Raw genomic sequence first — 27,910 nt, 5'->3', positions numbered from 1 at the left:
GACATGTTGATAGACGTAGTATAAACCAGCCTTTAGTCTTGAAATCTCTGTTTGTTTAGTACATGACTGTATTCACTGTTTAGCGCATGGCCTCACATGTGAATCCTTAAAGAGATGGGTGGGGCTGACGCTTAAAACTTTTTAGGGCTGCAATCCCGTTAACGGGATGATATGACAACAGCCAGTGAAAGTACAGAGCGCCAAATTCAAACAACAGAAATCTCATAATTAATATTCCTCAAACATACATGTATTTTATACCATTTTATAGGTAATCTTGTTGTTAATCCCACCAGAGTGTCCGATTTCAAATAGGCTTTTCAGCGAAAGCACCACAATCGATTATGTTAGGTCACCACCAACTCACAGAAAAATTCAGCAATTTTTCCAGCCAAAGAGAGGAGTCACAAAAAGCACAAATAGAGATAAAATGAATCACTAACCTTTGATGATCTTCATCAGATGACACTCATAGGACTTCATGTTAAACAATACATATATGTCTTGTTCGATTGTTCATATTTATATCCAAAAACCTCAGTTTACATTGGCGCCATGTTCAGAAATGCCTCCAAAATATCCGGAGAAATATTTTGAGAGTCACGTCAAATAACAGAAATACTCATCATAAACTTTGATGAAAGATAAATGTTTTACATAGAATTAAAGATACACTTGTTCTTAATGCAACCGCTGTGTCAGATTTCAAAAAGCTTTACGGCAAAACACAATATTCAATAATCTGAAAACAGCATTCAACCACAAAAGCAAGCCATACAGTTACCCGCCAAATTGTGCAGTCACGAAAACTCATAAAAAGCATTATAAATCTTAATTTACCTTTGCTGCTCTTCGTCAGAATGCACTCCCAGGACTCCCATTTCCACAAGAAATGTTTGTTTTGTTCGGTAATGTCCATCATTTATGTCCAAATAGCTATTTTTGTAGCGTGTTTGGTAAACAAATCCAACATCAGGAAGCGCGTTCACTAAAAGCTGACGAAATGTCCAAAAGTTCCCTAACAGTCAGTAGAAACATGTCAAACGATGTATTGAATCAATCTTTAGAATGTTTATAACATAAATCTTGAATAACGTTCCAACCGGAGAATTACATTGACTTCAGATGAGCGATGGAACAGAGCTCCCTCTCATGTGAACGCACATGGTCAAAGAATGGTCAGGTCATGGCAGACCTGACTAATTACCCTCTCATTCGACCCCCCTTCACAGTAGAGGCATCAGACTAGGTTCTACAGACTGTTGACATCTAGTGGAAGCCGTAGGAAGTGCAAACTCATCCATATCTCACTGTGATTTCAATAGGATCTTGGTTGAAAATCGACCATCCTCAGAATTTCCACTTCCCGTTTGGATTTTTTCTCAGGTTTTTGCCTGTCATATGAGTTCTGTTATACTCACAGACATAATTCAAACCGTTTTAGAAACTTCAGAGTGTTTTCTATCAAATACTGACAATAATATGCATATATTATCAGGCCGTTTACTCTGGGCACCTCTGTGCACCTTTCATCCAAGCTACTCAATACTGCCCGTGCAGCCATAAGACGTTGAATGGGTGTAGACAGAAGAGCTCGCCAGTAGGTGTAAAAAAACATTCCACAACCATTTTCTCAAAACTGGGGTTACAAGTTTGTCAACTTTCAAAGCAGAATTACTTTTCCATTGATTCTCAACTGGTGTGTATGATATACCATTTTCTAGCTCTAGGTATACTTTTATCCATATAAGAAACACAATTTCACATTTTGCTACATAAGACCGAATTGAACCGGTCGGTCACATATTTAATTTAGAGTTTGTGTAATACACGTGATTTCCAGTGTTCTGTTTGTAACACTTGGGTTGATGGTCACTAGACTAGAGGCTGTATGTTATGGATTAAACTCATAACTGCTGATATGGTTGACTGGAGGTACAAGGACAGAAGATACACTGATTATTATTGTATTGTGTGAAACACTGTGATTCTGTAGCAGCTGACAAAGTCACTGCCTTTTGACTTCCTACAAGCCTCTTGGGCTGGTATTTACAGACATTATATCATGATTAGGATACAAGGGTGTTTCCAGAGAAGGCCAGTTAGACATGTTCTCTGCTTCTGTGCTGGAGGTCTCTCTCTGTTTAGTAAAACAAATAGATTTTTAATTGACTATCTGCGACTGCTCTTCTCTTTTCTTCACTTGAAACTTTCTATTACATCGCCCCTCCCTCCTTTCAGGTGAGCCTGGATCTCAGTGAGAGAGGAAGGAAATCCTGTCTGTATCCCCAGGCTGAGCGCTCACACACAGAGGGACGATGAGGCTAGGCTGGGTTCGAGGGCTGGCTTCTTTGCTGGCCATGGCCGTTGGAATACTCTACATCACATCCATTAAGCGGGAGGTTCATTCTCATGGGGAAAGACTGCAGAGGGCCCATCAGGATGACTCGGTCAGGGGCCAGGACATGCTCAAGAGGCTGGAGAAGATGGAGGATCACATCGAGAAGCTGGGTGGGTATCAATCTCCTAAATCTAAAAGTGCTGTGAAAAAGTATTGGCCCCCTTTCAGATATTCTCTATTTTGCATATTTTTGATACTGAATATGATCAGATCTTCAACCAATACCTAATATTAGATAAAGGTAACCTGAGTTTACAAATAATACAAAAAACTGACACTTGTTTAATTTACTTCATTAAGTTAAGTTATGCAACTTAAAGTTCTAAAATCAAGAAATCAATTTATAATATAGCTCTTCCATCTCCTGTAATTTGAAAAAACGAATTTGAATTGAATAACATAAATAAAATGCTCAACTATTACTCTTCACTCTTAGTCTCTATCCAACAATAGTAAGACATTTAAATTACGAGACTAGTTGGTTTAACCACGGAAAAAGACAGAAACTTTACTGCTAACCATTATTGGCTGAGATAATGAATGGGCTGGACATTCCGGGAGGTGAATTTGGATTGGTCTGCCATGTAGCATGCTTCTGTCTATAACATAAACTGCTCAGTATGTGTTGATAGTTCTTTCTACCGCTCTGTTTTTGAAAGATGCAACATTAGCCATAGAGAACTACAAAAGTTGTTGCTTTTCTCAACAACATTGATGCCCTGAATTTAGCAGGCGCTATCGACAGCTCAGTTGGAAAAAGTGATGTGCTACTTTCTGCACATGTCACAGTCAATATGAAACGAAATGACTTGACACAATGCTGGCCAAATAAAATGAAGCTACAATCAAAATGGAATTAAATGGTTCCAGTCTGCCGTGAAGCGTTCATCCATGTATACGAGTAAAAGTCATGCTACATCTTCAGATATTCTAAGTTTCTAATTTTGTCAAAGTTGTTTTCATTGCAAGTTAAAGCATACAGTTAGCTAGCTAGCGAAAGTTAGCTTGCTGGATCGCTAGCTAACGTTACGTGTGTGATCTGTGTTGAAATATTATTCAAATCAGAAATTCATTTGCATTGCTAGTTATAGCCTAATGTTAGCTAGCTAACATTGAACCTAGTTGTTAGCTTTAGCAACCTGCAGGTTCATACTACAGGTACGACAATATTTGTATTGGTAGTAACATGAGTTGGGATTATCCGGTTCATTGTTTAGCTAGCTAGCTAACTACATTTATTTCAAATTTCAAAAAAGAAGTACCTTTATTTAACCAGGTAGGCCAGTTGAGAACAAGATCTCATTTACAACTGCGTCCTGGCCAAGATAAAGCAAAGCAGTGCGACAAAAAAAACAACACAGAGTTACACATGGGATAAACAAGATAAACGTACAGTCAATTACACAATAGAAAAATCTATGTACAGTGTGTGTGTAACGCTTGTCGTTGGAATGAGAAGAGGAGGACCAATGCGCAGCAAGTATCCATTTTAATAAGAAAACTTGAACAATGAACAAAAACAATAAACTGACAAACGATCGCGACAGTTCCGTATGGTGAAACACAGAAAATAACCACCCACAAAACACAAAGGAAAACAGGCTACCTAAATATGGCTCCCAATCAGAGACAACGATAGACAGCTGCCTCTGATTGGGAACCACACCAGACCAAACACATAGAAACAGACAACCTAGACATACAACATAGAATGCCCACCCATATCACACCCTGACCAAGCAAAACATATAGACATACAAAGCAATATATGGTCAGGGCGTGACAGAGATTAAGGGGGTAAGGCAATAAATAGGCCATAGTGGTGAAATAATTACAATTTAGCATTAACACTGTAGTGATAGATGTGTAGATGATGATGTGCAAGTAGAGATACTGGGGTGCAAAAGAGCAAGGAAAATAAATAACAATATGGGGATGAGGAAGTTGTGTGGGCTATTTACAGATGGGCTGTGTACAGGTGCAGTGATCGGTAAGCTGCTCTGACAACTGATGCTTGACAAGAATGTTGTGGAGTGGTTGAAAAACTAGTTTTAAAGTCGGAAGTTTACATACATTTAGGTTGGAGTCATTAAAACTTGTTTTTCAACCACTCCACAAATTTCTTGTTAACAAACTATAGTTTGGCAAGTCGGTTAGGACATCTACTTTGTGCATGACAAGTCATTTTTCCAACAATTGTTTACAGACAGATTATTTCACTTATAATTCACAATTCCAGTGGGTCAGAAGTTTACATACATTAGGTGGACTGTGCCTTTTAACAGCTTGGAAAATTCCAGAAAATGATGTCACAGCTTTAGAAGCTTCTGATAGGCTAATTGACATAATTTGAGTCAATTGGAGGTGTACCTATGGCTGTATTTCAAGGCCTACCTTCAAACTTTGCTTGACATCATGGGATAATCAAAAGAAATCAGCCAAGACCTCAAAAAAAAAATTGTAGACCTCCACAAGTCTGGTTCATCCTTGGAAGCAAAATCCAAACGCCTGAAGGTACCACGTTCATCTCTACAAACAATAGTATGCAAGTATTAACACCATGGGACCACGCAGCCATAATACCGCTCAGGAAGGAAACGCGTTCTATCTTCTAAAGATGAATGTACTTTGGTGCGAAAAGTGCAAATCAATCACAGAACAACAGCAAAGGACCTTGTGAAGATGCTGGAGGAAACAGGTACAAAGGTATCTATATCCACAGTAAAACGAGTCCAATATCGACATAACCTCAAAGGGTGATCAGCAAGGAAGAAGCCACTGCTCCAAATCCGCCATAAAAAGCCAGACTACGGATTGCAACCACACATGGGGACAAAGACCGTACTTTTTGGAGAAATGTCCTCTGGTCTGATGAAACAAAAATAGAACTGTTTGGCCATAAGGACCATTGTTATGTTTGGAGGAAAAAGGGGGAGGCTTGCAAGCCGAATTACACCATCCCAACCGTGAAGCATGGGGGGGCAGCATCATGTTGTGGGGGTGCTTTGCTGCTGGAGGGACTGGTGCACTTCACAAAATAGATGGCATCATGAGGATTGAAAATTATGTGGATATAATGAAGCAACATCTCAAGACATCAGTCAGGAAGTTAAAGCTTGGTCGCAAATGGGTCTTCCAAATGGACAATGACCCAAAGCATACTTCCAAAGTTGTGGCAAAATGGCTGCAGGACAACAAAGTCAAGGTATTGGAGTGGCCATTCCAGAAGATTTGTGGGCAGAACTGAAAAAGTGTGTGCGAGTAAGGAGGCCTACAAACCTGACTCAGTTGCACCAGCTCTGCCAGGAGGAATGAGCCAAAATGCAACCAACTTATTGGGGAAGCTTGTGGAAGGCTACCCGAAACATTTGACCCAAGTTAAACAATTTAAAGGCAATGCTACCAAATACTAATTGAGTGTATGTAAAGTTCTGACCCACTGGGAATGTGATGAAAGAAATAAAAGCTGAAAAAAATAATTCTCTCTACTATTATTCTGACATTTCACATTCTTAAAATAAAGTGGTGATCCTAACTGACCTAAGACATGGAATTTTTACTATGATTAAATGTCAGGAATTTTGAAAAACTAAGTTTAAATGTATTTGGCTACGATGTATGTAAACTTCCGACTTCAACTGTATACAGAATGGTGTCGTCTGCGTAGAGGTGGATCAGAGAATCACCAGCAGCAAGAGCGACATCATTGATATATACAGAGAAAAGAGTCGGCCCGAGAATTGAACCCTGTGGCACCCCCATTGAGACTGCCAAAGGTCCAGACAACAGGCCCTCCAATTTGACACACAGAACTCTATCTGAGAAGTAGTTGGTGAACCAGGCGAGGCAGTCATTTGAGAAACCCAGGCTATTGAGTCTGCCGATTAGAATGCGGTAATTGACAGAATCGAAAGCCTTGGCCAGGTCGATGAAGACGGCTGCACAGTTCTGTCTTTTATCGATGGTGGTTATGATATCGTTTAGAACCCTGAGCGTGACTGAGGTCCACCCATGACCAGCTCGGAAACCAGATTGCTTAGTGGAGAAGGTACGGTGGGATTCGAAATGGTCGGTGATCTGTTTGTTAACTTGGCTTTCGGAGACTTTAGAAAGGCAGGGCAGGATGGACATAGGTGTGTAACAGTTTGGTTCTAGAGTGTCTCCCCCTTTGAAGAGGGGGATGACGGCGGCAGCTTTACAATCTTTAGGAATCTCAGACGATAAGAAAGAGAGGTTGAACAGACTAGTAATAGGGGTTGCAACAATTTCGGCGGATAATTTTTGAAAAAGAGGGTCCATATTGTCTAACCCAGCTGATATGTAGGGATCCAGATTTTGCAGCTCTTTCAGAACATCAGCTATCTGGATTTGGGTGAAGGAGACACAGGGGGGGGGGCTTGGGCAAGTTGCTGCGGGGGGTGGTGCAGAGCTGTTGGCTGGGGAAGGGGTAGCCAGGTGGAAAACATGGCCAGTCGTAGAAAAATGAAATTCTCGATTATTGTACATTTATCGGTGGTGACAGTGTTTCCTAGCCTCAGTGCAGTGGGAAGCTGGGAGGAGGTGCTCTTATTCTCCATGGACTTTACAGTGTCCCAAACCTTTTTGGAATTAGTGTTACAGGATGCAAATTTCTGTTTGAAAAAGGTAACCTTTGCTTTCCTAACTGACTGTGTATATTGGTTCCTGACTTCCCTGAGAAGCTGCATATTGCGGGGGTTATACGATGCTAATGCAGTACACCACAGGATGTTTTTTATGCTGGTCAAGGGCAGTAAAGTCTGGAGTGAACCAAGGGCTATGTCTGCTCTTAGTTCTACATTTTTTGAATGGGGCATGCTTGGGAAATCTGAGGCTTGTAGTTTTTTAACTCAGCCCCTATTGTAGATACAGTGGGATATTTGTTATGTTGCACTTCCTACGGCTTCCACTAGATGTCAACAGTCTTTAGAACTTTGTTTGAGGCTTCTACTGTGAAGTGGGACCGAATGAGAGAGGAATGAGCCAGGTGTCTGGCACAGTGCCACAGGCTCTGAGGCGCGGTCAAGAGAGAGTTAGCTCTCGTTCCATTGCTTTTCTACAGACATAGGAATTCTCCGGTTGGAACATTATTGAAGAATTATGATAAAAACATCCTAAAGATTGATTCTATACTTAGTTTGACAAGTTTCTACGGGCTGTAACGGAACTTTTTGAACTTTTCGTCCGACGTTCGGCTGGACCAGAATGCGCTTTTGGATTTGTTTACCAAACGCCCTAACAACAGAAGCTATTTGGACATAAATGATGGACATTATCGAACCATTATCATTATCGAACATTTATTGTGAAACTGCGATTCCTGGGAGTGCATTCTGATGAAGATCATCAAAGGTAAGTGAATATTTATAATGCGATTTCTGACTAATGTTGACTACCCAATATGGCGGATATCTTTTTGGCTGCTTTGTTGTCTGAACGGCGTACTCAGATTATTGCATGGTTTGCTTTTTCCGTAAAGTTTTTTTGAAATCTGACACAGCGGTTGCATTAAGGAGAAGTATATCTCTAATTCCATGTATAACACTTGTATTTTCATCAACATTTATAATGAGTATTTCTGTAAATAGATGTGGCTCTCTGCACAATCATTGCATGTTTTAGAACTACTGAACGTAAAGCGCCAATGTAAAATTAGATTTTTTGATCCAAATATGCATTTTATCGAACAAAACATACATGTATTGTGTGACATGAAGTCCTATGAGTGTCATCTGATGAAGACCATCAAAGGCTAGTGATTAATTTTATCTCTATTTGTGCTTTTTGTGACTCCTCTCTTTGGCTGTTTTTCTGTGAGTTGGTGGTGACCTAACATAATCGTTTGTGGTGCTTTTGCTGTAAAGCATTTTTGAAATCAGACACTGTGGCTGGATTAACGAGAATTTTATCTTTAAAATGGTGTAAAATACTTGTATGCTTGAGGAATTTTAATTATGTTGTTTTGAATTTGGCGCCCTGCACTTTCACTGGCTGTTGGCGAGGTCCCACATATCCCAGAGAGGTTTTTAAAGAACAACCAGGCGTCCTCTACTGACGGGATGAGGTCAATATCCTTCCAGAATACCCGGGCCAGGTCGATTAGAATGGCCTGCTAGCTGAAGTGTTTTAGGGAGCGTTTGACAGTGATGAGGGGTGGTCGTTTGACCGGGGACCCATAAAGGACGCAGGCAATGACGCAGTGATCGCTGAGATCCTGGTTGAAGACAGCAGAGGTGTATTTAGAGGGCAAGTTGGTCAGGATGATATCTATGCGGGTGCCCATGTTTACGGATTTAGGGTTGTACCTTGTAGGTTCCTTGAAATCTGTGTGAGATTGAGGGCATCTAGCTTAGATTGTAGGACGGCCGGGGTGTTAAGCATATCCCAATTTAGGTCATCCAAAAAGTACGATCTCTGAAGATAGATGGCGGGGCAATAAATTCACATATGGTGTCCAGGGCACAGCTGGGGGCTAAGGAGGGTCTATAACAAGCGGCAACAGTGAGAGGCTTATTTCTGGAAAGGTGGATTTTTAAAAGTAGAAGCTCAAACTGTTTGGACACAGACCTGGATAGTATGACAGAACTCTGCAGGCTATCTCTGCAGTAGATTGCAACTCCGCCCCTTTGGCAGTTCTATCTTGATGGAAAATGTTGTAGTTGGGGATGAAAATGTCAGAATTTTTGGTGGCCTTCCTAAGCCAAGATTCAGACATGGCTAGGACATCAGGGTTGGCTGAGTGTGTTAAAGCAGTGAATGAAACAAACTTAGGGAGGAGGCTTCTGATGTTAACATGCATGAAACCAAGGCTTTTACGGTTACAGAAGTCAACAAATGAGAGTGCCTGGGGAATAGGTGTAGTGCTGGGGGCTACAGAGCTTGGGTTACCATCTACATCACCAGAGGAACAGAGGAGGAGTAGGATAAGGGTACATCTAAATGCTATAAGAACTGGTCATCTAGTGTGTTGGGAACAGAGAATAAAAGGAGCAGATTTCTGGGCGTGGTAGAATAGATTCAGGGCATAATGTACAGACAAGGGTATGGTAGGGTGTGAGAACAGTGGAGGAAACCTAGGCATTGAGTGACAATGAGAGAGGTTGCATCTCTGGAGGCACCAGTTAAGCCCGGTGAGGTCTTCGCATGTGTGGTGGGTGGGACAAAAGAGCCATCTAAGGCATGTTGAGTGGGACTGGGGGCTCTACAGTGAAATAAAACAATAAGAACTAACCGAAAAAGCAGTAGACAAGGCACATTGACATTAGAGAGAGGCATAAAGCAATCACAGGTGTTGATCGGGAGAGCTAAGACAACAACGGGTAAATGGCGATGAATGGGCAGAGAGGGTCAGTTAGGTACACACAGGACCTGAGTTTGAGGCTGGGGTCGACAGATTAACAACATGAGGTACCATGTTAGTGAACAGTCTAGCAGGCATCAGCTGTGTAGCCAAGTGATCATAGGGTCCATTGAGCAGCAATAGGTAAGTCAGGGAGCCGTTCGGTAGTTGCTACTACGCTAGGCGAGCGGGAGACACGGCATTCAGAAAGCTAGCGGGCCGGGGCTAGCAGATGGGTCTTCGGCGACATCACAACGGAAAATCCTGTTGAAGCCACATCGGACGATTACGTCGGCAGACCAATCGTGATGGATCGGCAGGGATCGGTGTTGACAATAAAGGGTCCAGGCCAATTGGGAAAAGAGGTATTGTAGCCCAAGAGTTAGCTGGTATACATTCGTCGGCTAGCCAGGAGATGGGCCTAGCTCGAGGCTAGCTCAAGGCTATCTGGTTCTTGCTTCAGGACAGAGGCGTTAGCCAGCAATAGCCACTCGGTTGCAGCTAGCTAGCTGCGATGATCCAGTGTAATGGTCCACTTCGCCATATGATTGCATGACCCATCAAGATATCCAGGTGATTACGGCCATCTATTGTCTTTCATGAACATGTGTACATGTCTAGACAATAGTGACCCGTCCACTTAGCTAGATGTTGCTGGGGGGTGGCTATAGCATTTCCTTCACATGACCCATCAATTTAGGGTGTAAGCGTAATCTAAAAATTACCAAAATGTATAACATATTTTTATCTGGACACTTTTTTTTGTTGGTGTTTACCAGAGACGGTAATGTAAAGAACAACATGACCTGCACCAAAGTTAGATTAGGATATAGGCCAAGGACTAGATGAAGTGTATTTTTACCGAGTTCTTCAGTATTGTAGGCTACTACTTTTAGTATTGAAATCTTTAGTTGTTGACTAAACTACTTACTGCGTTTAGCATGTCTTCACATTAGAATCCTTAAAGAGACGGGTGCGGCTAAGGCTTAATCCTGCATACTGTTGTTTGATCTACCAACTTCTGTGTGCCAAAATTTGCCACATTGTTTACTTTTACAAATTTACAACAGTTACTTCAAGGTAATCCTCCAAGGCAGAACAAACCTTATTAATCAACTTTTAAAAAATCAAATGCAAACAGTAGTTATGTAAATGAGGTCATAATCTGTGTGATTCTGGCAGCCTTAAACAATCCGAAATACACAGAAACAACCAATTAATGACAGTTTGATGAGCTGCTGTCATGTGTCCACAGTGAAGTCAGTCAACAACGGGATCAGTCTGAAAGAGGGGCAGGCTGTGAAGGATACCGAGGTCAAGAAGGAGAGAAAGGTGGTGAAGAAGTTGTACCCCAACTCAGCTCTGTTTACAAGCTGGGGTGATGAGCTCTCAGAGGAGGAGCAGAAAGAGGCAGAGGAGCTGTTTCAGATGTATGGATACAACGCCTTCCTGAGTGACAGACTACCCCTGAACAGGGAACTCCCTGATACTCGCGATCCTAAGTAAATCTTTTTCCTCATCTCTCTGCCACCTCTACACAAAAAATGATGGATAACTCAATACTTCTGAATTCTAACCAGTCTATTCCATTGTGCTCATCCGAGGTCAATTCCATCTCCAGCACTTTTAATGCAATTTGACAAATTACATTGAAATGGACGAACTTTAAGAGTGAAACAGCAGCTTTGGTGAAGTGACTGAATGATATGAGGTAGACCAAATGTTTTTGTTGTGTATGTCAGGTGTGCTAATCACCAGTACCCACATGACCTGCCCACCATCAGCGTGGTGTTGATCTACTTGGACGAGGCCCTGTCAATCATCAAGAGAGCTGTCCGCAGCATCATAGACAAGACCCCCCAACGCCTGCTCAAAGACATCATACTGGTGGATGACCACAGCTCCAATGGTTCGCCTAATTTGTCTATGCTCTCCGCTTAGAAACATTTGAAAGTATATTTGAACTCAAGTGTGGCTTTCAACTTTTGTTGTGTACCAATGATTTGCAAGTGTCTGCTTTCCCAGAGGACCTAAAGGAGAAGTTGGATGCCTACATCAGCTTCATCGATGAAGAGCGTCCGGGCCTGTTGAAAAGAGTGAGACACCTGGACCAGCTCGGTCTCACACAGGCCCGCCTCTCAGGGTGGAGGGAAGCTGAAGGAGACGTGGTGGCCATCTTGGATGCCCACATAGAAGTCCACATGGAATGGTAGTCTGAATGGTTTATATTATAAAGACACTCAGTGATATTTTTTTGAGAGTCCTTTAACACAATGTTTTCACTCTGTGTTTCTATGAACAGGGCGGAGCCTCTGTTAGCTCGGATAAAGGAGGACCGCACGTTGGTGTTGACACCGGTGTTTGACAAAGTCCATTTCGATGACTTGACAGTCACACGTTATTGGCCGAGTGCACACGCCTTTGACTGGCCCCTGTGGTGTATGTACGAGTCCTTCAGACCTGAGTGGTATGCCTTAAAAGACGAGACACAGCCAGGAAAGTGAGTTGTTTGTGATGTCATCATCAGAGGATAGTCCCGTTTCACAAGTCTGTTTGAATAGGCGAAAAGGAAAGCACAGCTTTGGGAGGAAAATCTTACCTAATATTTACACCTGTATTGTTATTTTGCGTTATCTATTCATTAAAATGAATGTCACATCTCCCATTTTAGAAATGACCATTATGTGTTGTGTATGTTTGTCAGGAGCCCCTCCGTTATGGGCATACTAGTGGTTGATCGCCTGTTCTTTGGGGAAATTGGGGCTCTGGATGGTGGTATGAAGATCTATGGAGGTGAAAATGTTGAACTGGGCATCCGGGTAAGCCCCTCTGCTAGTTTATGAATGAATGTTAGAAATCAAAGCAGACTTGTGTTTGCAGAATTGCTTTCTGTTCTTGAGTCGTTCAGTTTGAACAAACCAATCTACGTCCAACATCCAGACACTTCAGTCCATATCTATAAACTCGTACTTGTCTCTTGGTGTTTGGTGTGTCTAGGTGTGGCTGTGTGGTGGAAGTGTCGAGGTCATACCTTGTTCTAAAATAGCCCACATCGAGAGGGCCCATAAACCCTATCTCCCAGACCTGAGCATTACAATGAAGAGGAATGCTCTGAGAGTGGCTGAGGTCTGGATGGATGAATACAAACACAATGTCAACATCGCCTGGAACCTCCCACTGAAGGTACTGTACACAACAAACCATTCAAAAAGTAGGTTTTTTTCAGCTGCTCCTAAGGAATAACAATCATCGCTGTTATGCATGCTTTGTGAATGAAAATAAGTAGACTAGACAGTCAATATTATAAAATGGTCTATTACTCAATGCCATAATAAAGATCATAGGATCTATGTAAAATGATGGCGGTAAGCCATCATCAACTGGATAATAGGTGGATTGCTCACATAGCCTGTGTTTCTTATTTGGAAACCTTCCTCTTTCTCACCACAGGATCATGGCATAGACATTGGGGATGTTTCAGAGAGGAAGAAGTTGAGAAAGAGTCTGAACTGCAAACCCTTCCAGTGGTATCTGGACAATGTGTATCCAATGTTAGACCCCCTGGGTGACTTGCTTGGTTATGGAGCTGTGAGTGATGCTAAAATGTTTCTGTTGATTTGGAATGATTTCCTCACCAACTGTGTTTGGTCCATAGAATTATTTCTTCAATAGGATGCAGGGTCATAAATCCAACTCATTATCAGGATAGGAATTTGCACTTTTATAACTGTTTAATATTGGTCCATAAAATCAACAGCTGGTCAATGACCTGAAGACGGATCTCTGTATAGATCAAGGCCCAGTTCCGGGGAACACACCTATTTTATATGAATGCCATTATTTTGCTCCACAGGTTTGTAGAATTATTGCTTAGTATTTTAGAATGTAGCCAATTGTATAATATGGTCCATCCCGTAGCAGAGCCGGGATTCAACCCATACCACAATGCAAAGTACTGTCAATACCACAGATACAGAAAAGTCTAAATATCTATCCTCTCTGTCCAGAACTGTTATTATCGAGCCAGCGGGGAGATCTTCATTGGAGGCATCAAGTCTCACAAGTACAACAGTAATCGTTGTCTGATGGACATTGGCACTCGAACCCCAGGACTGTATGAGTGCAAGGAGGCCAAGCAGAAGGGATTCCACATGCTCTGGGAATTTCAACAGGTAAGCACTCCAACATGAAATAGGGAAATTGATGCCTATTAACTGTTGGAAACATGGGAGATGTCTTTAACTTTAGTGTGATGTTGTACAGTGCAATGTTTGCTGTGTTTTATAGGGAAAAGCCATCCAGAACAGACAGACAAAGAGATGTCTGGAGATTGCCCCAGGGGAGGACACTTACTACCAGCTCGTCATTCAGGAGTGCAGTGGGCAGCACTGGAAAATACAGAACGTGATAAAAGACTTCTGATACACTGAGATAGTTAGGCCTACTGTACCAGAGACAATACAGCAGGACTATAGGAGTAATGCTGTGATCATAAGCACGTGGGAAAGTGGTATTTACCACATACGATTTGTAAAATCCACTTGAACAGCCCTCCAACTGGTAATTACCCGTGGGAAACTAGTCTATCATCCCTGAGCTCCGACATCTCCCAGATGCTGACCTCTGACGTCACCTACTAAGGAAATGACCTTTTTAACGATATTATCAACAGTTAAATGCAACAACAAAACATTATTTACACAAAGTTTTTGAACACTATTTTTGTACAAACATGATAGCTGTACTTACAGTTTATGGTTGACGCAGCTTGTTGGCCATTAGCCAACCTGAGTTTCTCAACGAGTTGAAAGCACGTGAATCCATTCAACTGATATTTATGACTTCACAGCTGGTAATTACCACCTTCCCACTTCTTTATGAACACAGCAATATCATTACGCTTTGAAAAGCCCATCAGTGGTCAGCAGTGAGATGACTGTGTGATCTTAGTGAGCTGTTGGTTGGACATAGCTTCATGGGGACAGATGTACAGTTTCTTCACAGAATGTGGAATGCTATTGAGCTGTGTTCTCCTTGGTCCTGAATGTAATTTCAAAGAAATAATAAATATGATTCCTGTATTTACGCTCATTTGTGGTTTGTTATTGATTCACTGTAGATTTTCACCAAAGAGGGTCATAGAATATTTTTCTGCATTGACATCATATAGAGCTGAGTTGACATCAGTGTAGTTTTGAAGAAGACCCGTCCTCGACTGCTCAGGGATTTCTCTGAGTTCTCTCTCTCTTACAGCTTTGGTGGCAGGTGGCAGGGAGTTATACAGCGCATTCGGAAAATATTCAGACCGCTTTACTTTTCCCACATTGTTAAGTTACAGCCTTATTCTAAAAAGTCCTGGCTCTGGCTGGGCCACTCAAAGACATTCAGAGACTTGTCCTGGAGGGGAAGCCTTGCTGCCAGAGTTGTTATGCCAGAGTGCGGAAAAAAAGAGTTCAGGGGATGGTGTTCTGTCAGCAAGGTAAACCTCCACCCGAACAGGTATGTGTGGAACTTTTCGATCCTGAAGATAATACCCAATGCTTCTTTCTCAATCTGCGGGTCTTTCAGTCCTTGACATGCAGGCAATGGGCTTATCTTCTCCTGCAGGTGTGGAGTGACACGATGGCCTCAACTTCATATGGGGAAGTGTCACAGGCCAGTTGAATTGGCAAGGATGGGTTGAAGTGAATCAACACCTTATCAATCAACACTGCCTTTGCTTTCTTGAAAGTAGTGTCAAACTCCTTTGTCCACGACCAGGGATTGTTCTCTCTCATTAACTCGTGCAAAGGCTTTAGCTGCTTCCCCAGCTTTTCGATGTACTTACGTAGTAGTTCAGGAGGCCCAGGAAAGACCGCAGCTGGCTTACATTCTCGGGAGCAGGTCCCTCTGCAATGACTGTCCCTTTCGATGGAGCTGTGTGGAGAACGTCAGCATCAATCACATGGCCTAAGGACTCCACTGCATGCTTGCAAAAGTTGCACTTCTATTTTGCGAACACGTAAGCCTTGCTCTTCGAGTCGATTAACACAGGACAAAAACAAACAAAAGGGCCAGGCCTTACTTTATTGGGAGCTCCCTTTACGCCCAGATCTGGCTACCTTTATAATTATTAATAGAACAGCAGAATTTTACTAACTGCTCTCCCAAGGCAACAGCCTCTGGAAACATGCCAAAGGGAGAGATAGGGACACCCCATCGTCTCCTAAAAGAGAACATAAACATTTAGTTAATCAGTCCAAACAATAAAACATTTGAATTTATTTACCAGGTGAAAAAAACGTTTTTAGTTACAGACAAAACACTGTCCTCCCTCCACTAGTTAATAGTTTGTGTTTTAATCCACCCCATAATTTCCTCTATATACTATAACCAATATCTGTTGTGTACTCACTATTTGCTTCACACTCATTTTATTGGTTAATAATCTTATCCTTTACAGTCTAAGAATTAACAATGCACACTCCTCATTCACAGAGAAGGCTATTCCTCCAGTCAAAAAGGTTAGTCATTCACATTTATTCTCTCATACATGCATGTTCAACACCCCACTACACAGTATTCAACTCCTAATTCTCTATCTTCACTACTCGTAGCTCTAAGGTTACAAAAACTCAGCAAAAAAAGAAATGTCCTCTCACTGTCAACTAAGTTTCTTTTCAGCAAACTTAACATGCGTAAATATTTGTATGAACATAACAAGATTAAACAACTGAGACATAAACGGAACAAGTTCCACAGACATGTGACTAACAGAAATGGAATAATGTTTCCCTGAACAAAGGGGGGGTCAAAATCAAAAGTAACAGTCAGTATCTGGTGTGGCCACCAGCTGCATTAAGTACTGCAGTGCGTCTCCTCCTCATGGACTGCACCAGATTTGCCAGTTCTTGCTGTGAGATGTTACCCCACTCTTCCACCAAGGCACCTGCATGTTCCCAGATATTTCTGGGGGGAATGGCCCTAGCCCTCACCCTCCGTGCCAACAGGTCCCAGAAGTGCTCAATGGGATTGAGATCCAGGCTCTTCGCTGGCCATGGCAGAACACTGACATTCTTGTCTTGCAGGAAATCAAGCACAGAATGAGCAGTATGGCTGGTGGCATTGTCATGCTGGAGGGTCATGTCAGGATGAGCCTGCAGGAAGGGTACCACATGAGGGAGGGGATGTCTTCCCTGTAACGCACAGCGTTGAGATTGCCTGCAATGACAACAAGCTCAGTCCAATGATGCTGTGGCACACCGCCCCAGACCATGACGGACCCTTCACCCCCAAATCGATCCCTTCTCCAGAGTACAGGCCTCGGTGTAACGCTCATTCCTTTGACGATAACCGCAAATCTGACCATCACCCCTAATGAGACAAAACCGCGACTCGTCAGTGAAGAGCACTTTTTGCCAGTCCCGTCTGGTTCAGCGATGGTGGGTTTGTGCCCATAGGCGACGTTGCTGCCGGTGATGTCTGGTGAGGACCTGCCTTACAACAGGCCCTCAGTCCAGCCTCTCTCAGCCTATTGCGGACAGTCTGAGCACTGATGGTGGGATTGTGCATTCCTGGTGTAACTTGGGCAGTTGTTGTTGCCATCCTGTACCTGTCCCTCAGGTGTGATGTTCGGATGTACCGATCCTGTGCAGGCGTTGTTACACACATCTGCCACTGCGAGGACGATCAGCTGTCCGTCTTGTCTCCCTGTGTTATATAATTATATATATATATGATTATATATGTATATATAATTATATATATATATTATATAATGAAACAGACAGCATTCCCATCTCACAATTAGTCAGATACAATTTTATTGGCGAGAGCTCTGACGTGCATATACAAAAATGTTCCTTTTATACCTTCTCTTAAACTACGCACATACATACATACTTTATTTGGATTATCCCCTGAAGTCTCACCACAGTTGCCACTCAGCTGACAGTTCCAGTCCCCCCCAGATATGGGAAACCTGGAGGGGCTCTCCCTGTCTTATCTTATCTCCACAGAGTTATAGCCGGGTCGGTTCAAACATAGTTTAAGGCTCCTCTTTGTTTTCTTTCGGCACACACATACATTCCTTTCTTCCCCAATGGTTATAATTTTTAATTACCCCTTGTTGATGCTACATAACCTCTAATCCTAATGGTTAAGTTTCTGGGTAGAATTATTTAATCATTTATCTTAAACCTTGATAAAATATTTTAACACCCTGTAGCGCTGTCTTAGGCATCTCACAATACGGACAAAAAACACAGAAATACTCATAATAAACATTGATAAAAGATACAAGTGTTATTCACAGATTTAAAGATATACTCCTTAATGCAACCGCTGTGTCAGATTTCAAAAAAACTTTACGGAGAAAGTAAACCATGCAATATTCTGAGTACGGCGCTCAGACAACAAATCAACCCAAAGAGATATCAGCCATGTTGGAGTCAACATAAGTCAGAAATAGCATTATAAATATTCACTTACCTTTGATGATCTTCATCAGTATGCACTCCCGGGAATCTCAGTTCCAAAATAAATGTTTGATTTGTTCCATAAAGTCCATAATTTATGTCCAAATTACTCCTTTTGGTTCGCGCGTTCAGTACACAATCTAAACTCACGACGCACGGGCAGGTCCAGGCAAAAATTATTAGACTTAAAACGAAACACCCAGCGATCATACACTGTTTACCAGGGGGCAGGGCTACCGACGTTAAGGCTAATCTAAAGATGGTGCTGGCTAAAGCTAAATCTGGCGAGTGTAGAGAGTATAGAGATATTGTTATCCACGTCGGCACCAACGATGTTAGGATGAAACAGTCAGAGGTCACCAAGTGTAACATAGCTTCAGCGTGTAAATCAGCTAGAAAGATGTGTCGGCATCGAGTAATTGTCTCTGGCCCCCTCCCAGTTAGGGGGAGTGACGAGCTCTACAGCAGAGTCTCAGCACTCAATCGCTGGTTGAAAACTGTTTTCTGCCCCTCCCAAAAGATAGAATTTGTAGATAATTGGCCCTCTTTCTGGGACTCACCCACAAACAGGACCAAGCCTGACCTGCTGAGGAGTGACGGACTCCATCCTAGCTGGAGGGGTGCTCTCATCTTATCTACCAACATAGATAGGGCTCTAACTCCTTTAGCCCCACAATGAAATAGGGTGCAGGCCAGGCAGCAGGCTGTTAGCCAACCTGCCAGCTTAGTGGAGTCTGCCAATAGCACAGTCAGTGTAGTCAGCTCAGCCATACCCATACCCATTGAGACTGTGTCTGTGCCTCGACCTAGGTTGGGCAAAACTAAACATGGCGGTGTTCGCCTTAGCAATCTTATTAGGATAAAGACCTCCTCCATCCCTGCCATTATTGAAAGAGATCATGATACCTCACATCTCAAAATAGGGTTACTTAATGTTAGATCCCTCACTTCAAAGGCAGTCATAGTCAATGAACTAATCACTGATCATAATCTTGATGTGATTGGCCTGACTGAAACATGGCTTAAGCCTGATGAATTTACTGTGTTAAATGAGGCCTCACCTCCTGGTTACACTAGTGACCATATCCCCCGTGCATCCCGCAAAGGCGGAGGTGTTGCTAACATTCATGATAGCAAATTTCAATTTACAAAAAAAAAATTGCCGTTTTCGTCTGTTGAGCTTCTAGTCATGAAATCTATGCAGCCTACTCAATCACTTTTTATAGCTACTGTTTACAGGCCTCCTGGGCCATATACAGCGTTCCTCTCTGAGTTCCCTGAATTCCTACCAGACCTTGTAGTCATAGCAGATCATATTCTAATTTTTGGTGATTTTAATATTCATATGGAGAAGTCCACAGACCCACTCCAAAAGTCTTTCGGAGCCATCATCGACTCAGTGGGTTTTGTCCAACATGTCTCTGGACCTACTCACTGCCACAGTCATACTCTGGACCTAGTTTTGTCCCATGGAATAAATGTTGTAGATCTTATTGTTTTCCCACATAATCCTGGACTATCGGACCACCATTTTATTACGTTTGCAATCGCAACAAATAATCTGCTCAGACCCCAACCAAGGAGCATCAAAAGTCGTGCTATAAATTCTCAGACAACACAAAACTTCCTTGATGCCCTTCCAGACTCCTTCTGCCTACCCAAGGACGTCGGAGGACAAAAATCAGTTAACCACTTAACTGAGGAACTCAATTTAACCTTGCGCAATACCCTAGATGCAGTTGCACCCCTAAAAACGAAAAACATTTGTCATAAGAAACTAGCTCCCTGGTATACAGAAAATACCCGAGCTTTGAAGCAAGCTTCCAGGAAATTGGAACGGAAATGGCGCCACACCAAACTAGAAGTCTTCCGACTAGCTTGGAAAGACAGTACCGTGCAGTACCGAAGAGCCCTCACTGCTGCTCGATCATCCTACTTTTCCAACTTAATCGAGAAAAATAAGAACAATCCAAAATTTCTTTTTGATACTGTTGCAAAGCTAACTAAAAAGCAGCATTCCCCAAGAGAGGATGGCTTTCACTTCAGCAGTAATAAATTCATGAACTTCTTTGAGGAAAAGATCATGACCATTAGAAAGCAAATTACGGACTCCTCTTTGAATCTGCGTATTCCTCCAGGGCTTAGCTGTCCTGGATCTGCACAGCTCTGCCAGGGCCTGGGATCGGGAGAGACACTTAAGTGTTTTAGTACTATATCTCTTGACACAATGATGAAAATAATCATGGCCTCTAAACCTTCAAGCTGCATACTGGATCCTATTCCTACTAAACTGCTGAAAGAGCTGCTTCCTGTGCTTGGCCCTCCTATGTTGAACATAATAAACAGCTCTCTATCCACCGGATGTGTACCAAACTCATTAAAAATGGCAGTGATAAAGCCTCTCTTGAAAAAGCCAAACCTTGACCCGGAAAATATAAAAAACTATATCGAATCTTCCTCTCAAAAATTTTAGAAAAAGCTGTTGCGCAGCAACTCACTGCCTTTCTGAAGACAAACAATGTATACGAAATGCTTCAGTCTGGTTTTAGACCCCATCATAGCACTGAGACTGCACTTGTGAAGGTGGTAAATTACCTTTTAATGGCGTCAGACCAAGGCTCTGCATCTGTCCTCGTGCTACTAGACCTTAGTGCTGCCTTTGACACCATCGATCACCACATTCTTTTGGAGAGACTGGAAACCCAAATTGGTCTACACGGACCAGTTCTGGCCTGGTTTAGATCTTACCTGTCGGAAAGATATCAGTTTGTCTCTGTGAATGGTTTGTCCTCTGACAAATCAACTGTGCATTTCGGTGTTCCTCAAGGTTCCGTTTTAGGACCACTATTGTTTTCACTATATATTTTACCTCTTGGGGATGTTATTCGAAAACATAATGTCAACTTTCACTGCTATGCGGATGACACACAGCTGTACATTTCAATGAAACATGGTGAAGCCCCAAAATTGCCCTCACTAGAAGCCTGTGTTTCAGATATAAGGAAGTGGATGGCTGAAAACGTTCTACTTTTAAACTCGGACAAAACAGAGATGCTTGTTCTAGGTCCCAAGAAACAAAGAGATCTTCTGTTAAATCTGACAATTCATCTTGATGGTTGGAAAGTCGTCTCAAATAAAACTGTGAAGGACCTCGGCGTTACTTTTGACCCTGATCTCTCTTTTGACGAACATATCAAGACTGTTTCAAGGACAGCTTTTTTCCATCTACGTAACATTGCAAAAATCAGAAATGTTCTGTCCTAAAATGATGCAGAAAAATGAATCCATGCATTTGTTACTTCTAGGTTAGACTACTGCAATGCTCTACTTTCCGTCTACCCGGATAAAGCACTAAATAAACTTCAGTTAGTGCTAAATACGGCTGCTAGAATCCTGACTAGAACCAAGAAATTTGATCATATTACTCCAGTGCTAGCTTCCCTATACTGGCTTCCTGTTAAGGCAAGGGCTGATTTCAAGGTTTTACTGTTAACCTATTAAGCGTTTCATGGGCTTGCTCCTACCTATCTTTCCGAGTTGGTCCTGCCGTACATACCAATACGTACGCTACGGTCACAAGACGCAGGCCTCCTAATTGTCCCTAGAATTTCTAAGCAAACAGCGGGAGGCAGGGCTTTCTCCTATAGATCTCCATTTTTATGGAACAGTCTGCCTACCCATGTGAGAGACGCAGACTCGGTCTCAACCTTTAAGTCTTTACTGAAGACTTATCTCTTCAGTAGGTCATATGATTGAGTGTAGTCTGGCCCAGGAGTGTGAAGGTGAACGGAAAGGCTCTGGAGCAACGAACCGCACTTGCTGTCTCTGCCTGGCCGGTTCCCCTCTCTCCACTGGGATTCTCTGCCTCTAACCCTATTACAGGGGCTGAGTCACTGGCTTACTGGTGCTCTTTCATGCCGTCCCTGGGAGGGGTGCGTCACTTGAGTGGGTTGAGTTACTGACATGATCTTCCTGTCTGGGTTGGCGCCCCCCCTTGGTTTGTGCTGTGGTGGAGATCTTTGTTGGCTATACTCGGCCTTGTCTCAGGATTATAAGTTGGTGGTTGAAGATATCCCTCCAGTGGTGCGGGGGCTGTGCTTTGGCAAAGTGGGTGGGGTTATATCCTTCCTATTTGGCCCTGTCCGGGGGTATCTTCGGATGGGGCCACAGTGTCTCCTGACCGCTCCTGTCTCAGCCTCCAGTATTTATGCTGCAGTAGTTTGTGTCGGGGGGCTAGGGTCAGTTGGTTATACCTGGAGTACTTCTCCTGTCTTATCCAGTGTCCTGTGTGAATTTAAGTATGCTTTCTCTAATTCTCTCGTTCTCTCTTTCTTTCTCTCTCTGAGAACCTGAGCCCTAGGACCATACGTCAGGACTACCGGGCATGACGACTCCCTGCTGCCCCCAGTCCGCCTGGCCTTGCTGCTATTCCAGTTTCAACGGTTCTGCCTACGGTTACGGAACCCCTACCTGTCCCAGACCTGCTGTTTTCAACTCTTAATGATCGGCTACGAAAAGCCAACAGATTTATTCCTGATTATTATTTGACCATGCTTGTCATTTATGAACATTTTTAAAATCTTGGCTCTCTCTAATTTTCTCCTTCTCTCTTTCTTTCTCTCGGAGGACCTGAGCCCTGGGACCATACGTCGGGACTGCCGGGCGTGGTGGCTCCTTGCTGTCCCCAGTCCGCCTGGCCTTGCTGCTGTTCCGGTTTCAGCTGTTCTGCCTGCGGTTATGGAACCACCACCTGTCCCAGACCTGTTGTTTTTCAACTCTTAATGATCGGCTATGAAAAGCCAACTGAAAATTATTCATGATTATTATTTGACCATGCTTGTCACTTATGAACATTTTTGAACATCTTGGCATAGTTCTGTTATAATCTCCACCCGGCGCAGCCAGAAGAGGACTGGCCACCCCTCATAGCCTGGTTCCTCTCTAGGTTTCTTCCTAGGTTTTGGCCTTTCTAGGGAGTTTTTCCTAGCCACCGTGCTTCTACACCCGCATTCTAGCTGATTGGGGTTTTAGGCTGGGTCTCTGTACAGCACTTCGAGATATTAGCTGATGTACGAAGGGCTATATAAAATAAACTTGATTGATTGATTGATAGAATCAATCTGTATCTTGTACAAATAATAAATAACAGGATAACTTAACCTACTCAACACATATATAGTGTCCAATAAGGAGGAGAGGGAAGCCTAAAGTAGCAGAGTTAGATACGAGATATTGGTGTACTTTCTCCGACACGACCCGAAATAAGAAGTTAACTAGGGATTTACGACCCCTGGGTAATGACTTATAGTTGTAAAGGTAAGACGTAATATCCGATCGAAAGTCAACGCTATAGATAAAGTTTCCAGAAAGGAGAAACACACATTAAACATTACATATACATAGAGTGTGTGAAAAAAATACACATAGATTTTCTGGAATGGCACGAAGGTATCTGCACGCACTAAACTAACTAATGTTGAGACCTAACCGTTAAATTGGCCAATATACATTAGCCGATCTAATATACTAAGATCTAACAGGCAGACCTAACAGTAAAACGGGTTGTAGTAATTAATCTAAAGTATATTAGGAGGAAGGGAGACAAGAACTACCGGAGGCGCAAAATAGGTTCGACCATTCCACGAAAAGAAAAACACACATAGATCATAGAGACCTAAAAATAGACACACACGCCATAGAGTGTGAGAAGAAATCAGAGTTTAAAAAAAACACACACACATAGAATAGGAAGATAATGATTTGTGTATGAGATATATTAATCATAATCGGGACACACGCACATAGGGAGTAGTGACGTACACATTAATTAAGATATAGATAAACTTTTACTAAAAATGGGCAGTATATTCTCAAAGGAGGTCCCGGAATTAATGGGAGATGAGCACTTAATGAAGGTTAGAGAAACGGAGAGGGAGCAGGAACAGATTAGGGCAGAATTAAGTAAAGCTGGGTTAGAAGGGGCCGAGAAACAGACAGTGAAGGAGAAAGACAAGTTGGACAGGGGGAAATATCAGACACATTTACCGAATCAGAACAGGACTAGGACAGACAGAAAGGGGAGATCAGAGGAAGGGAGAGGGGGAGAGAGAAAATGTTATAATTGTAACCAGAGCGGGCACTTAGCCAGGGATTGAGAGGCACCGTGTAAATATGGTAACAAAATAGGACTATTCAGGAAAACCTCCAGAGTAGGAGAGAAGAATAGACATAAGACTAGGAAAGATTCACATTATTATTATGGTGAAGAAGACAGTGCAGAGAGAGAGAGGTAAGTGAAGATCCCCTAATTGCCTTACCGAACCCACGGGCAGGGGAAGGAGGACAGGATTTAGCAACCTTATTGAGAAATTGGATAGAAGTAGAGAAAGTGAAAGAGTCGAGAAAAGTGGTAAGAGACAGTCAAACGAAAGGGGGAGATAGATGTTTTAATTGTAATAAAACTGGACATTTCGCCAGAGAATGTAAGACACCTTGTAAACATTGTGATGAAAAGGGCCATAATCACCGCGATTGTAAACAGAAACCACAGGGAAAGTGGGGTAAAAAGGAAAAGAGAGAGAGGAGCCCAAAGCCTGACTCAGGCAGTGACGATGATGAATCCTGACTAGAAACTGATCATTCTAAAATAGTCAGTAAGGAGTTAGTCGACTGGTACGACGAATATGACTGTGACAGTATTGAGGACAAATTAGACCTAGATAAGTTAGATAAGTTGGACTCTGAGACCGAGGTGTTTGAATTAGCAACAGTAGACTTTGCTCTCGCTCAAGAAGAAAAACCCTTCTTGACACTGACGGTCTTGGGGAAAATAATTAAAAGTCTGTGTGATACGGGGGTATGCAGGACAGCAAAATGCAGTGAGGATGCACCGAAACGGACTCAATCCTCGCGGGGGAAAAGCTTGGACCTTTAAATTAGGGCTATTTTCTGGGAAATTGTCTCGGTGCCAGAGTTACGACTACAGACAATTATAATAATTGGGTTGTTTGAGGCTCTGTCATTCCAATAGTGATGGTGGTTGAGGGGTGGAACTCTTGCCTACGACATGGGAGACTTGGGTTCGTATCTCCAACTATGCACCAATAGACTAAAATTCAATTGGATTGTAATTCAACTATTGATATGTTTTGCCGGGAAAGATACGGTTGTTAGTGTTTGTTTAAGATATAAACTGAACGTTTTAATAGCTTGTTTAGATTAAATTGAAAGACTAAGCCATTCAAAATAATAGCGAGGCGATTTCGATGTACTACGTTATGTTGCCTAAATGATCTGATGGAATAATGTATTGAGACTAAAGTCGTATTTAAATTGCTGAATCATAGAAGAGACAGTTACCTAAATCTAATGACTTCTAAATAAGAACGAAGAGACAATTACGATAGAGTTGTGCCCATCAAAATGTTTTTAGAAATTTAGCGAAGTACTTAGTACTTTTACATTTTGGAGTAGAGAAAGTTGGAAAGTTTGGTTTTACTCTTACGATAGAACTAAAGCAGAATTCAGTTTGAGTAGGGAGTATATTAATTGCTGGAGGAAGGTTGAGTTGTTTCTAAATGACGTTGTGAAATCATTGCGTGATAACGTAAAACTGTGTCATTACGTAGAATACAATAACGGTTCTCAAATTGATTTGAAAGTTGTTCAGGGAAAGACTCCCACTATTTTCTGTACTTCTGGCAGTACAATTGTGATTGGGAGACGTTGATTGATGTTAAAATTTCTGTTAAAAATAAAACATTCATGACCAACGATATTAATTATGTTTGGCTTGTCGAACCCGTAGAATTGCTGCTGCAGTCAGCCAATAATGATTTGCAAATTGCTGAAATTGCTGCTGCCTGGGCACTGTAACAATCGTCGTAATCCTCCTCCTCAGACGAGGAGGAGAGGCGAGAAGGATCAGACCAATATGCAGAGTGGTTAGTGTTCATCTTTAATAAAAATAGACAAAACACTTAACATACAAAAACAACAAACGTGACAAACCGCAAACAGTCCCATGTGGTACATACACAGACACGCGATACAACCACCCACAGCAACCACGTGAATCACAGGCTGCCTAAGTATGATTCTCAATCAGGGACAACGATTGACAGCTGTCTCTGATTGAGAATCATACCCGGCCGAACACAAACAACCCAACAAGAAAATAACACAGACAACCCACCCCAACTCACGCCCTGACCAACTAAAATAATACAAGAGAAAGGAAAAACAGGTCAGGAACGTGACATAACCCCCCCCTTAAAGTGCGAACTCCAGGCGCACCAGCATAAAGTCTAGAGGAGGGTCTGGGTGGGCGTCTGTCCACGGTGGCGGCTCTGGCGCTGGTCGTGGTCCCCACCATAGTCAAACCCCGCTTCCTTGGCCTCCTCCCAATAGCCACCCTCCATGTCAATCCCACTCTACCAAAGGGCAGCACCGGACTGAGGGGCAGCACCGGACTGAGGGGCAGCACCGGACTGAGGGGCGGATCCTGGCTGGCTGGCTCTGGCAGATCCTGGCTGGCTGGCTCTGGTGGCTCCTGGCTGGCTCTGGCTCTGGCGGCTCCTGGCTGGCTCTGGCTCTGGCGGCTCCTGGCTGGCGCTGGCTCTGGCGGCTCCTGGCTGGCGCAGGCTCTGGCGGCTCCTGGCTGGCGCTGGCTCTGGCGGCTCCTGGCTGGCGCTGGCTCTGGCGGCTCCTGGCTGGCGCTGGCTCTGGCGGCTCCTGGCTGGCGCTGGCTCTGGCGGCTCCTGGCTGGCGCTGGCTCTGGCGGCTCCTGGCTGGCGCTGGCTCTGGCGGCTCCTGGCTGGCTCTGGCTGGTCCCGGCTGGACGGCTCTGGCTGGTCCCGGCTGGACGGCTCTGGCTGGTCCCGGCTGGACGGCTCTGGCTGGTCCCGGCTGGACGGCTCTGGCTGGTCCCGGCTGGACGGCTCTGGCTGGACGGCTCTGGCTGGTCCTGGCTGGACGGCTCTGGCTGGTCCTGGCTGGTCCTGGCTGGACGGCTCTGGCTGGTCCTGGCTGGACGGCTCTGGCTGGTCCCGGCTGGACGGCTCTGGCTGGTCCCGGCTGGACGGCTCTGGCTGGTCCCGGCTGGACGGCTCTGGCTGGTCCCGGCTGGACGGCTCTGGCTGGACGGCTCTGGCTGGTCCTGGCTGGACGGCTCTGGCTGGTCCTGGCTGGTCCTGGCTGGACGGCTCTGGCTGGTCCTGGCTGGACGGCTCTGGCTGGTCCTGGCTGGACGGCTCTGGCTGGTCCTGGTTGGACGGCTCATAACAGACGGACAGCTCTGACGGCTCGAGACAGACGAACAGCTCTGCGGTGCTGTGCAGGCAGACAGTTCATACAGCGCTGGGCAGGCAGACAGCTCAGACACTGGCTGCGCTGGAGAGGAAGGCTCTGACAGCGCTGGACAGGTGGGAGCAGCTGGAGAGAGAACCCGGAGAGACAGCCTGGTGCGGGGGGCTGCCACCGGTGGACTGGTACGTGGAGGTGGCACCGGGTATACCGGACCGTGAAGGAGGACACGCGCTCTTGAGCACCGAGCCTGCCCAACCTTACCAGGTTGAATGGTCCCCGTAGCCCTGCCAGTGCGGCGAGGTGGAATAGCCCGCACTGGGCTATGCTGGCGAACCGGGGACACCATTCGTAAGGCTGGTGCCATGTATGCCGGCCCGAGGAGACGCACTG

The 27,910-nt window shown here is 43.8% G+C and overlaps 1 protein-coding gene across 1 annotated transcript; it reads left to right on the top strand.

Moving 5' to 3' along the window:
• Positions 1-2,194: 2,194 nt before the first annotated feature.
• On the top strand, positions 2,195-14,803 carry LOC129838597 (probable polypeptide N-acetylgalactosaminyltransferase 8). Its single transcript, XM_055905677.1, has 11 exons — positions 2,195-2,511; positions 11,014-11,260; positions 11,501-11,667; positions 11,784-11,967; positions 12,061-12,258; positions 12,463-12,577; positions 12,756-12,941; positions 13,209-13,346; positions 13,516-13,611; positions 13,766-13,930; positions 14,046-14,803. The coding sequence occupies exons 1-11, from the start codon at positions 2,319-2,321 to the stop codon at positions 14,178-14,180; spliced, it is 1,824 nt and encodes a 607-aa protein (XP_055761652.1). The 5' UTR covers positions 2,195-2,318; the 3' UTR covers positions 14,181-14,803.
• Positions 14,804-27,910: the final 13,107 nt, after the last annotated feature.

Source organism: Salvelinus fontinalis, chromosome 39 (genome assembly GCF_029448725.1).
Source record: "Salvelinus fontinalis isolate EN_2023a chromosome 39, ASM2944872v1, whole genome shotgun sequence".
NCBI lineage: Eukaryota > Metazoa > Chordata > Actinopteri > Salmoniformes > Salmonidae > Salvelinus > Salvelinus fontinalis.
Note: the sequence above shows the minus strand (reverse complement) of the source record. Positions and strands in the feature narration are given on the sequence as shown.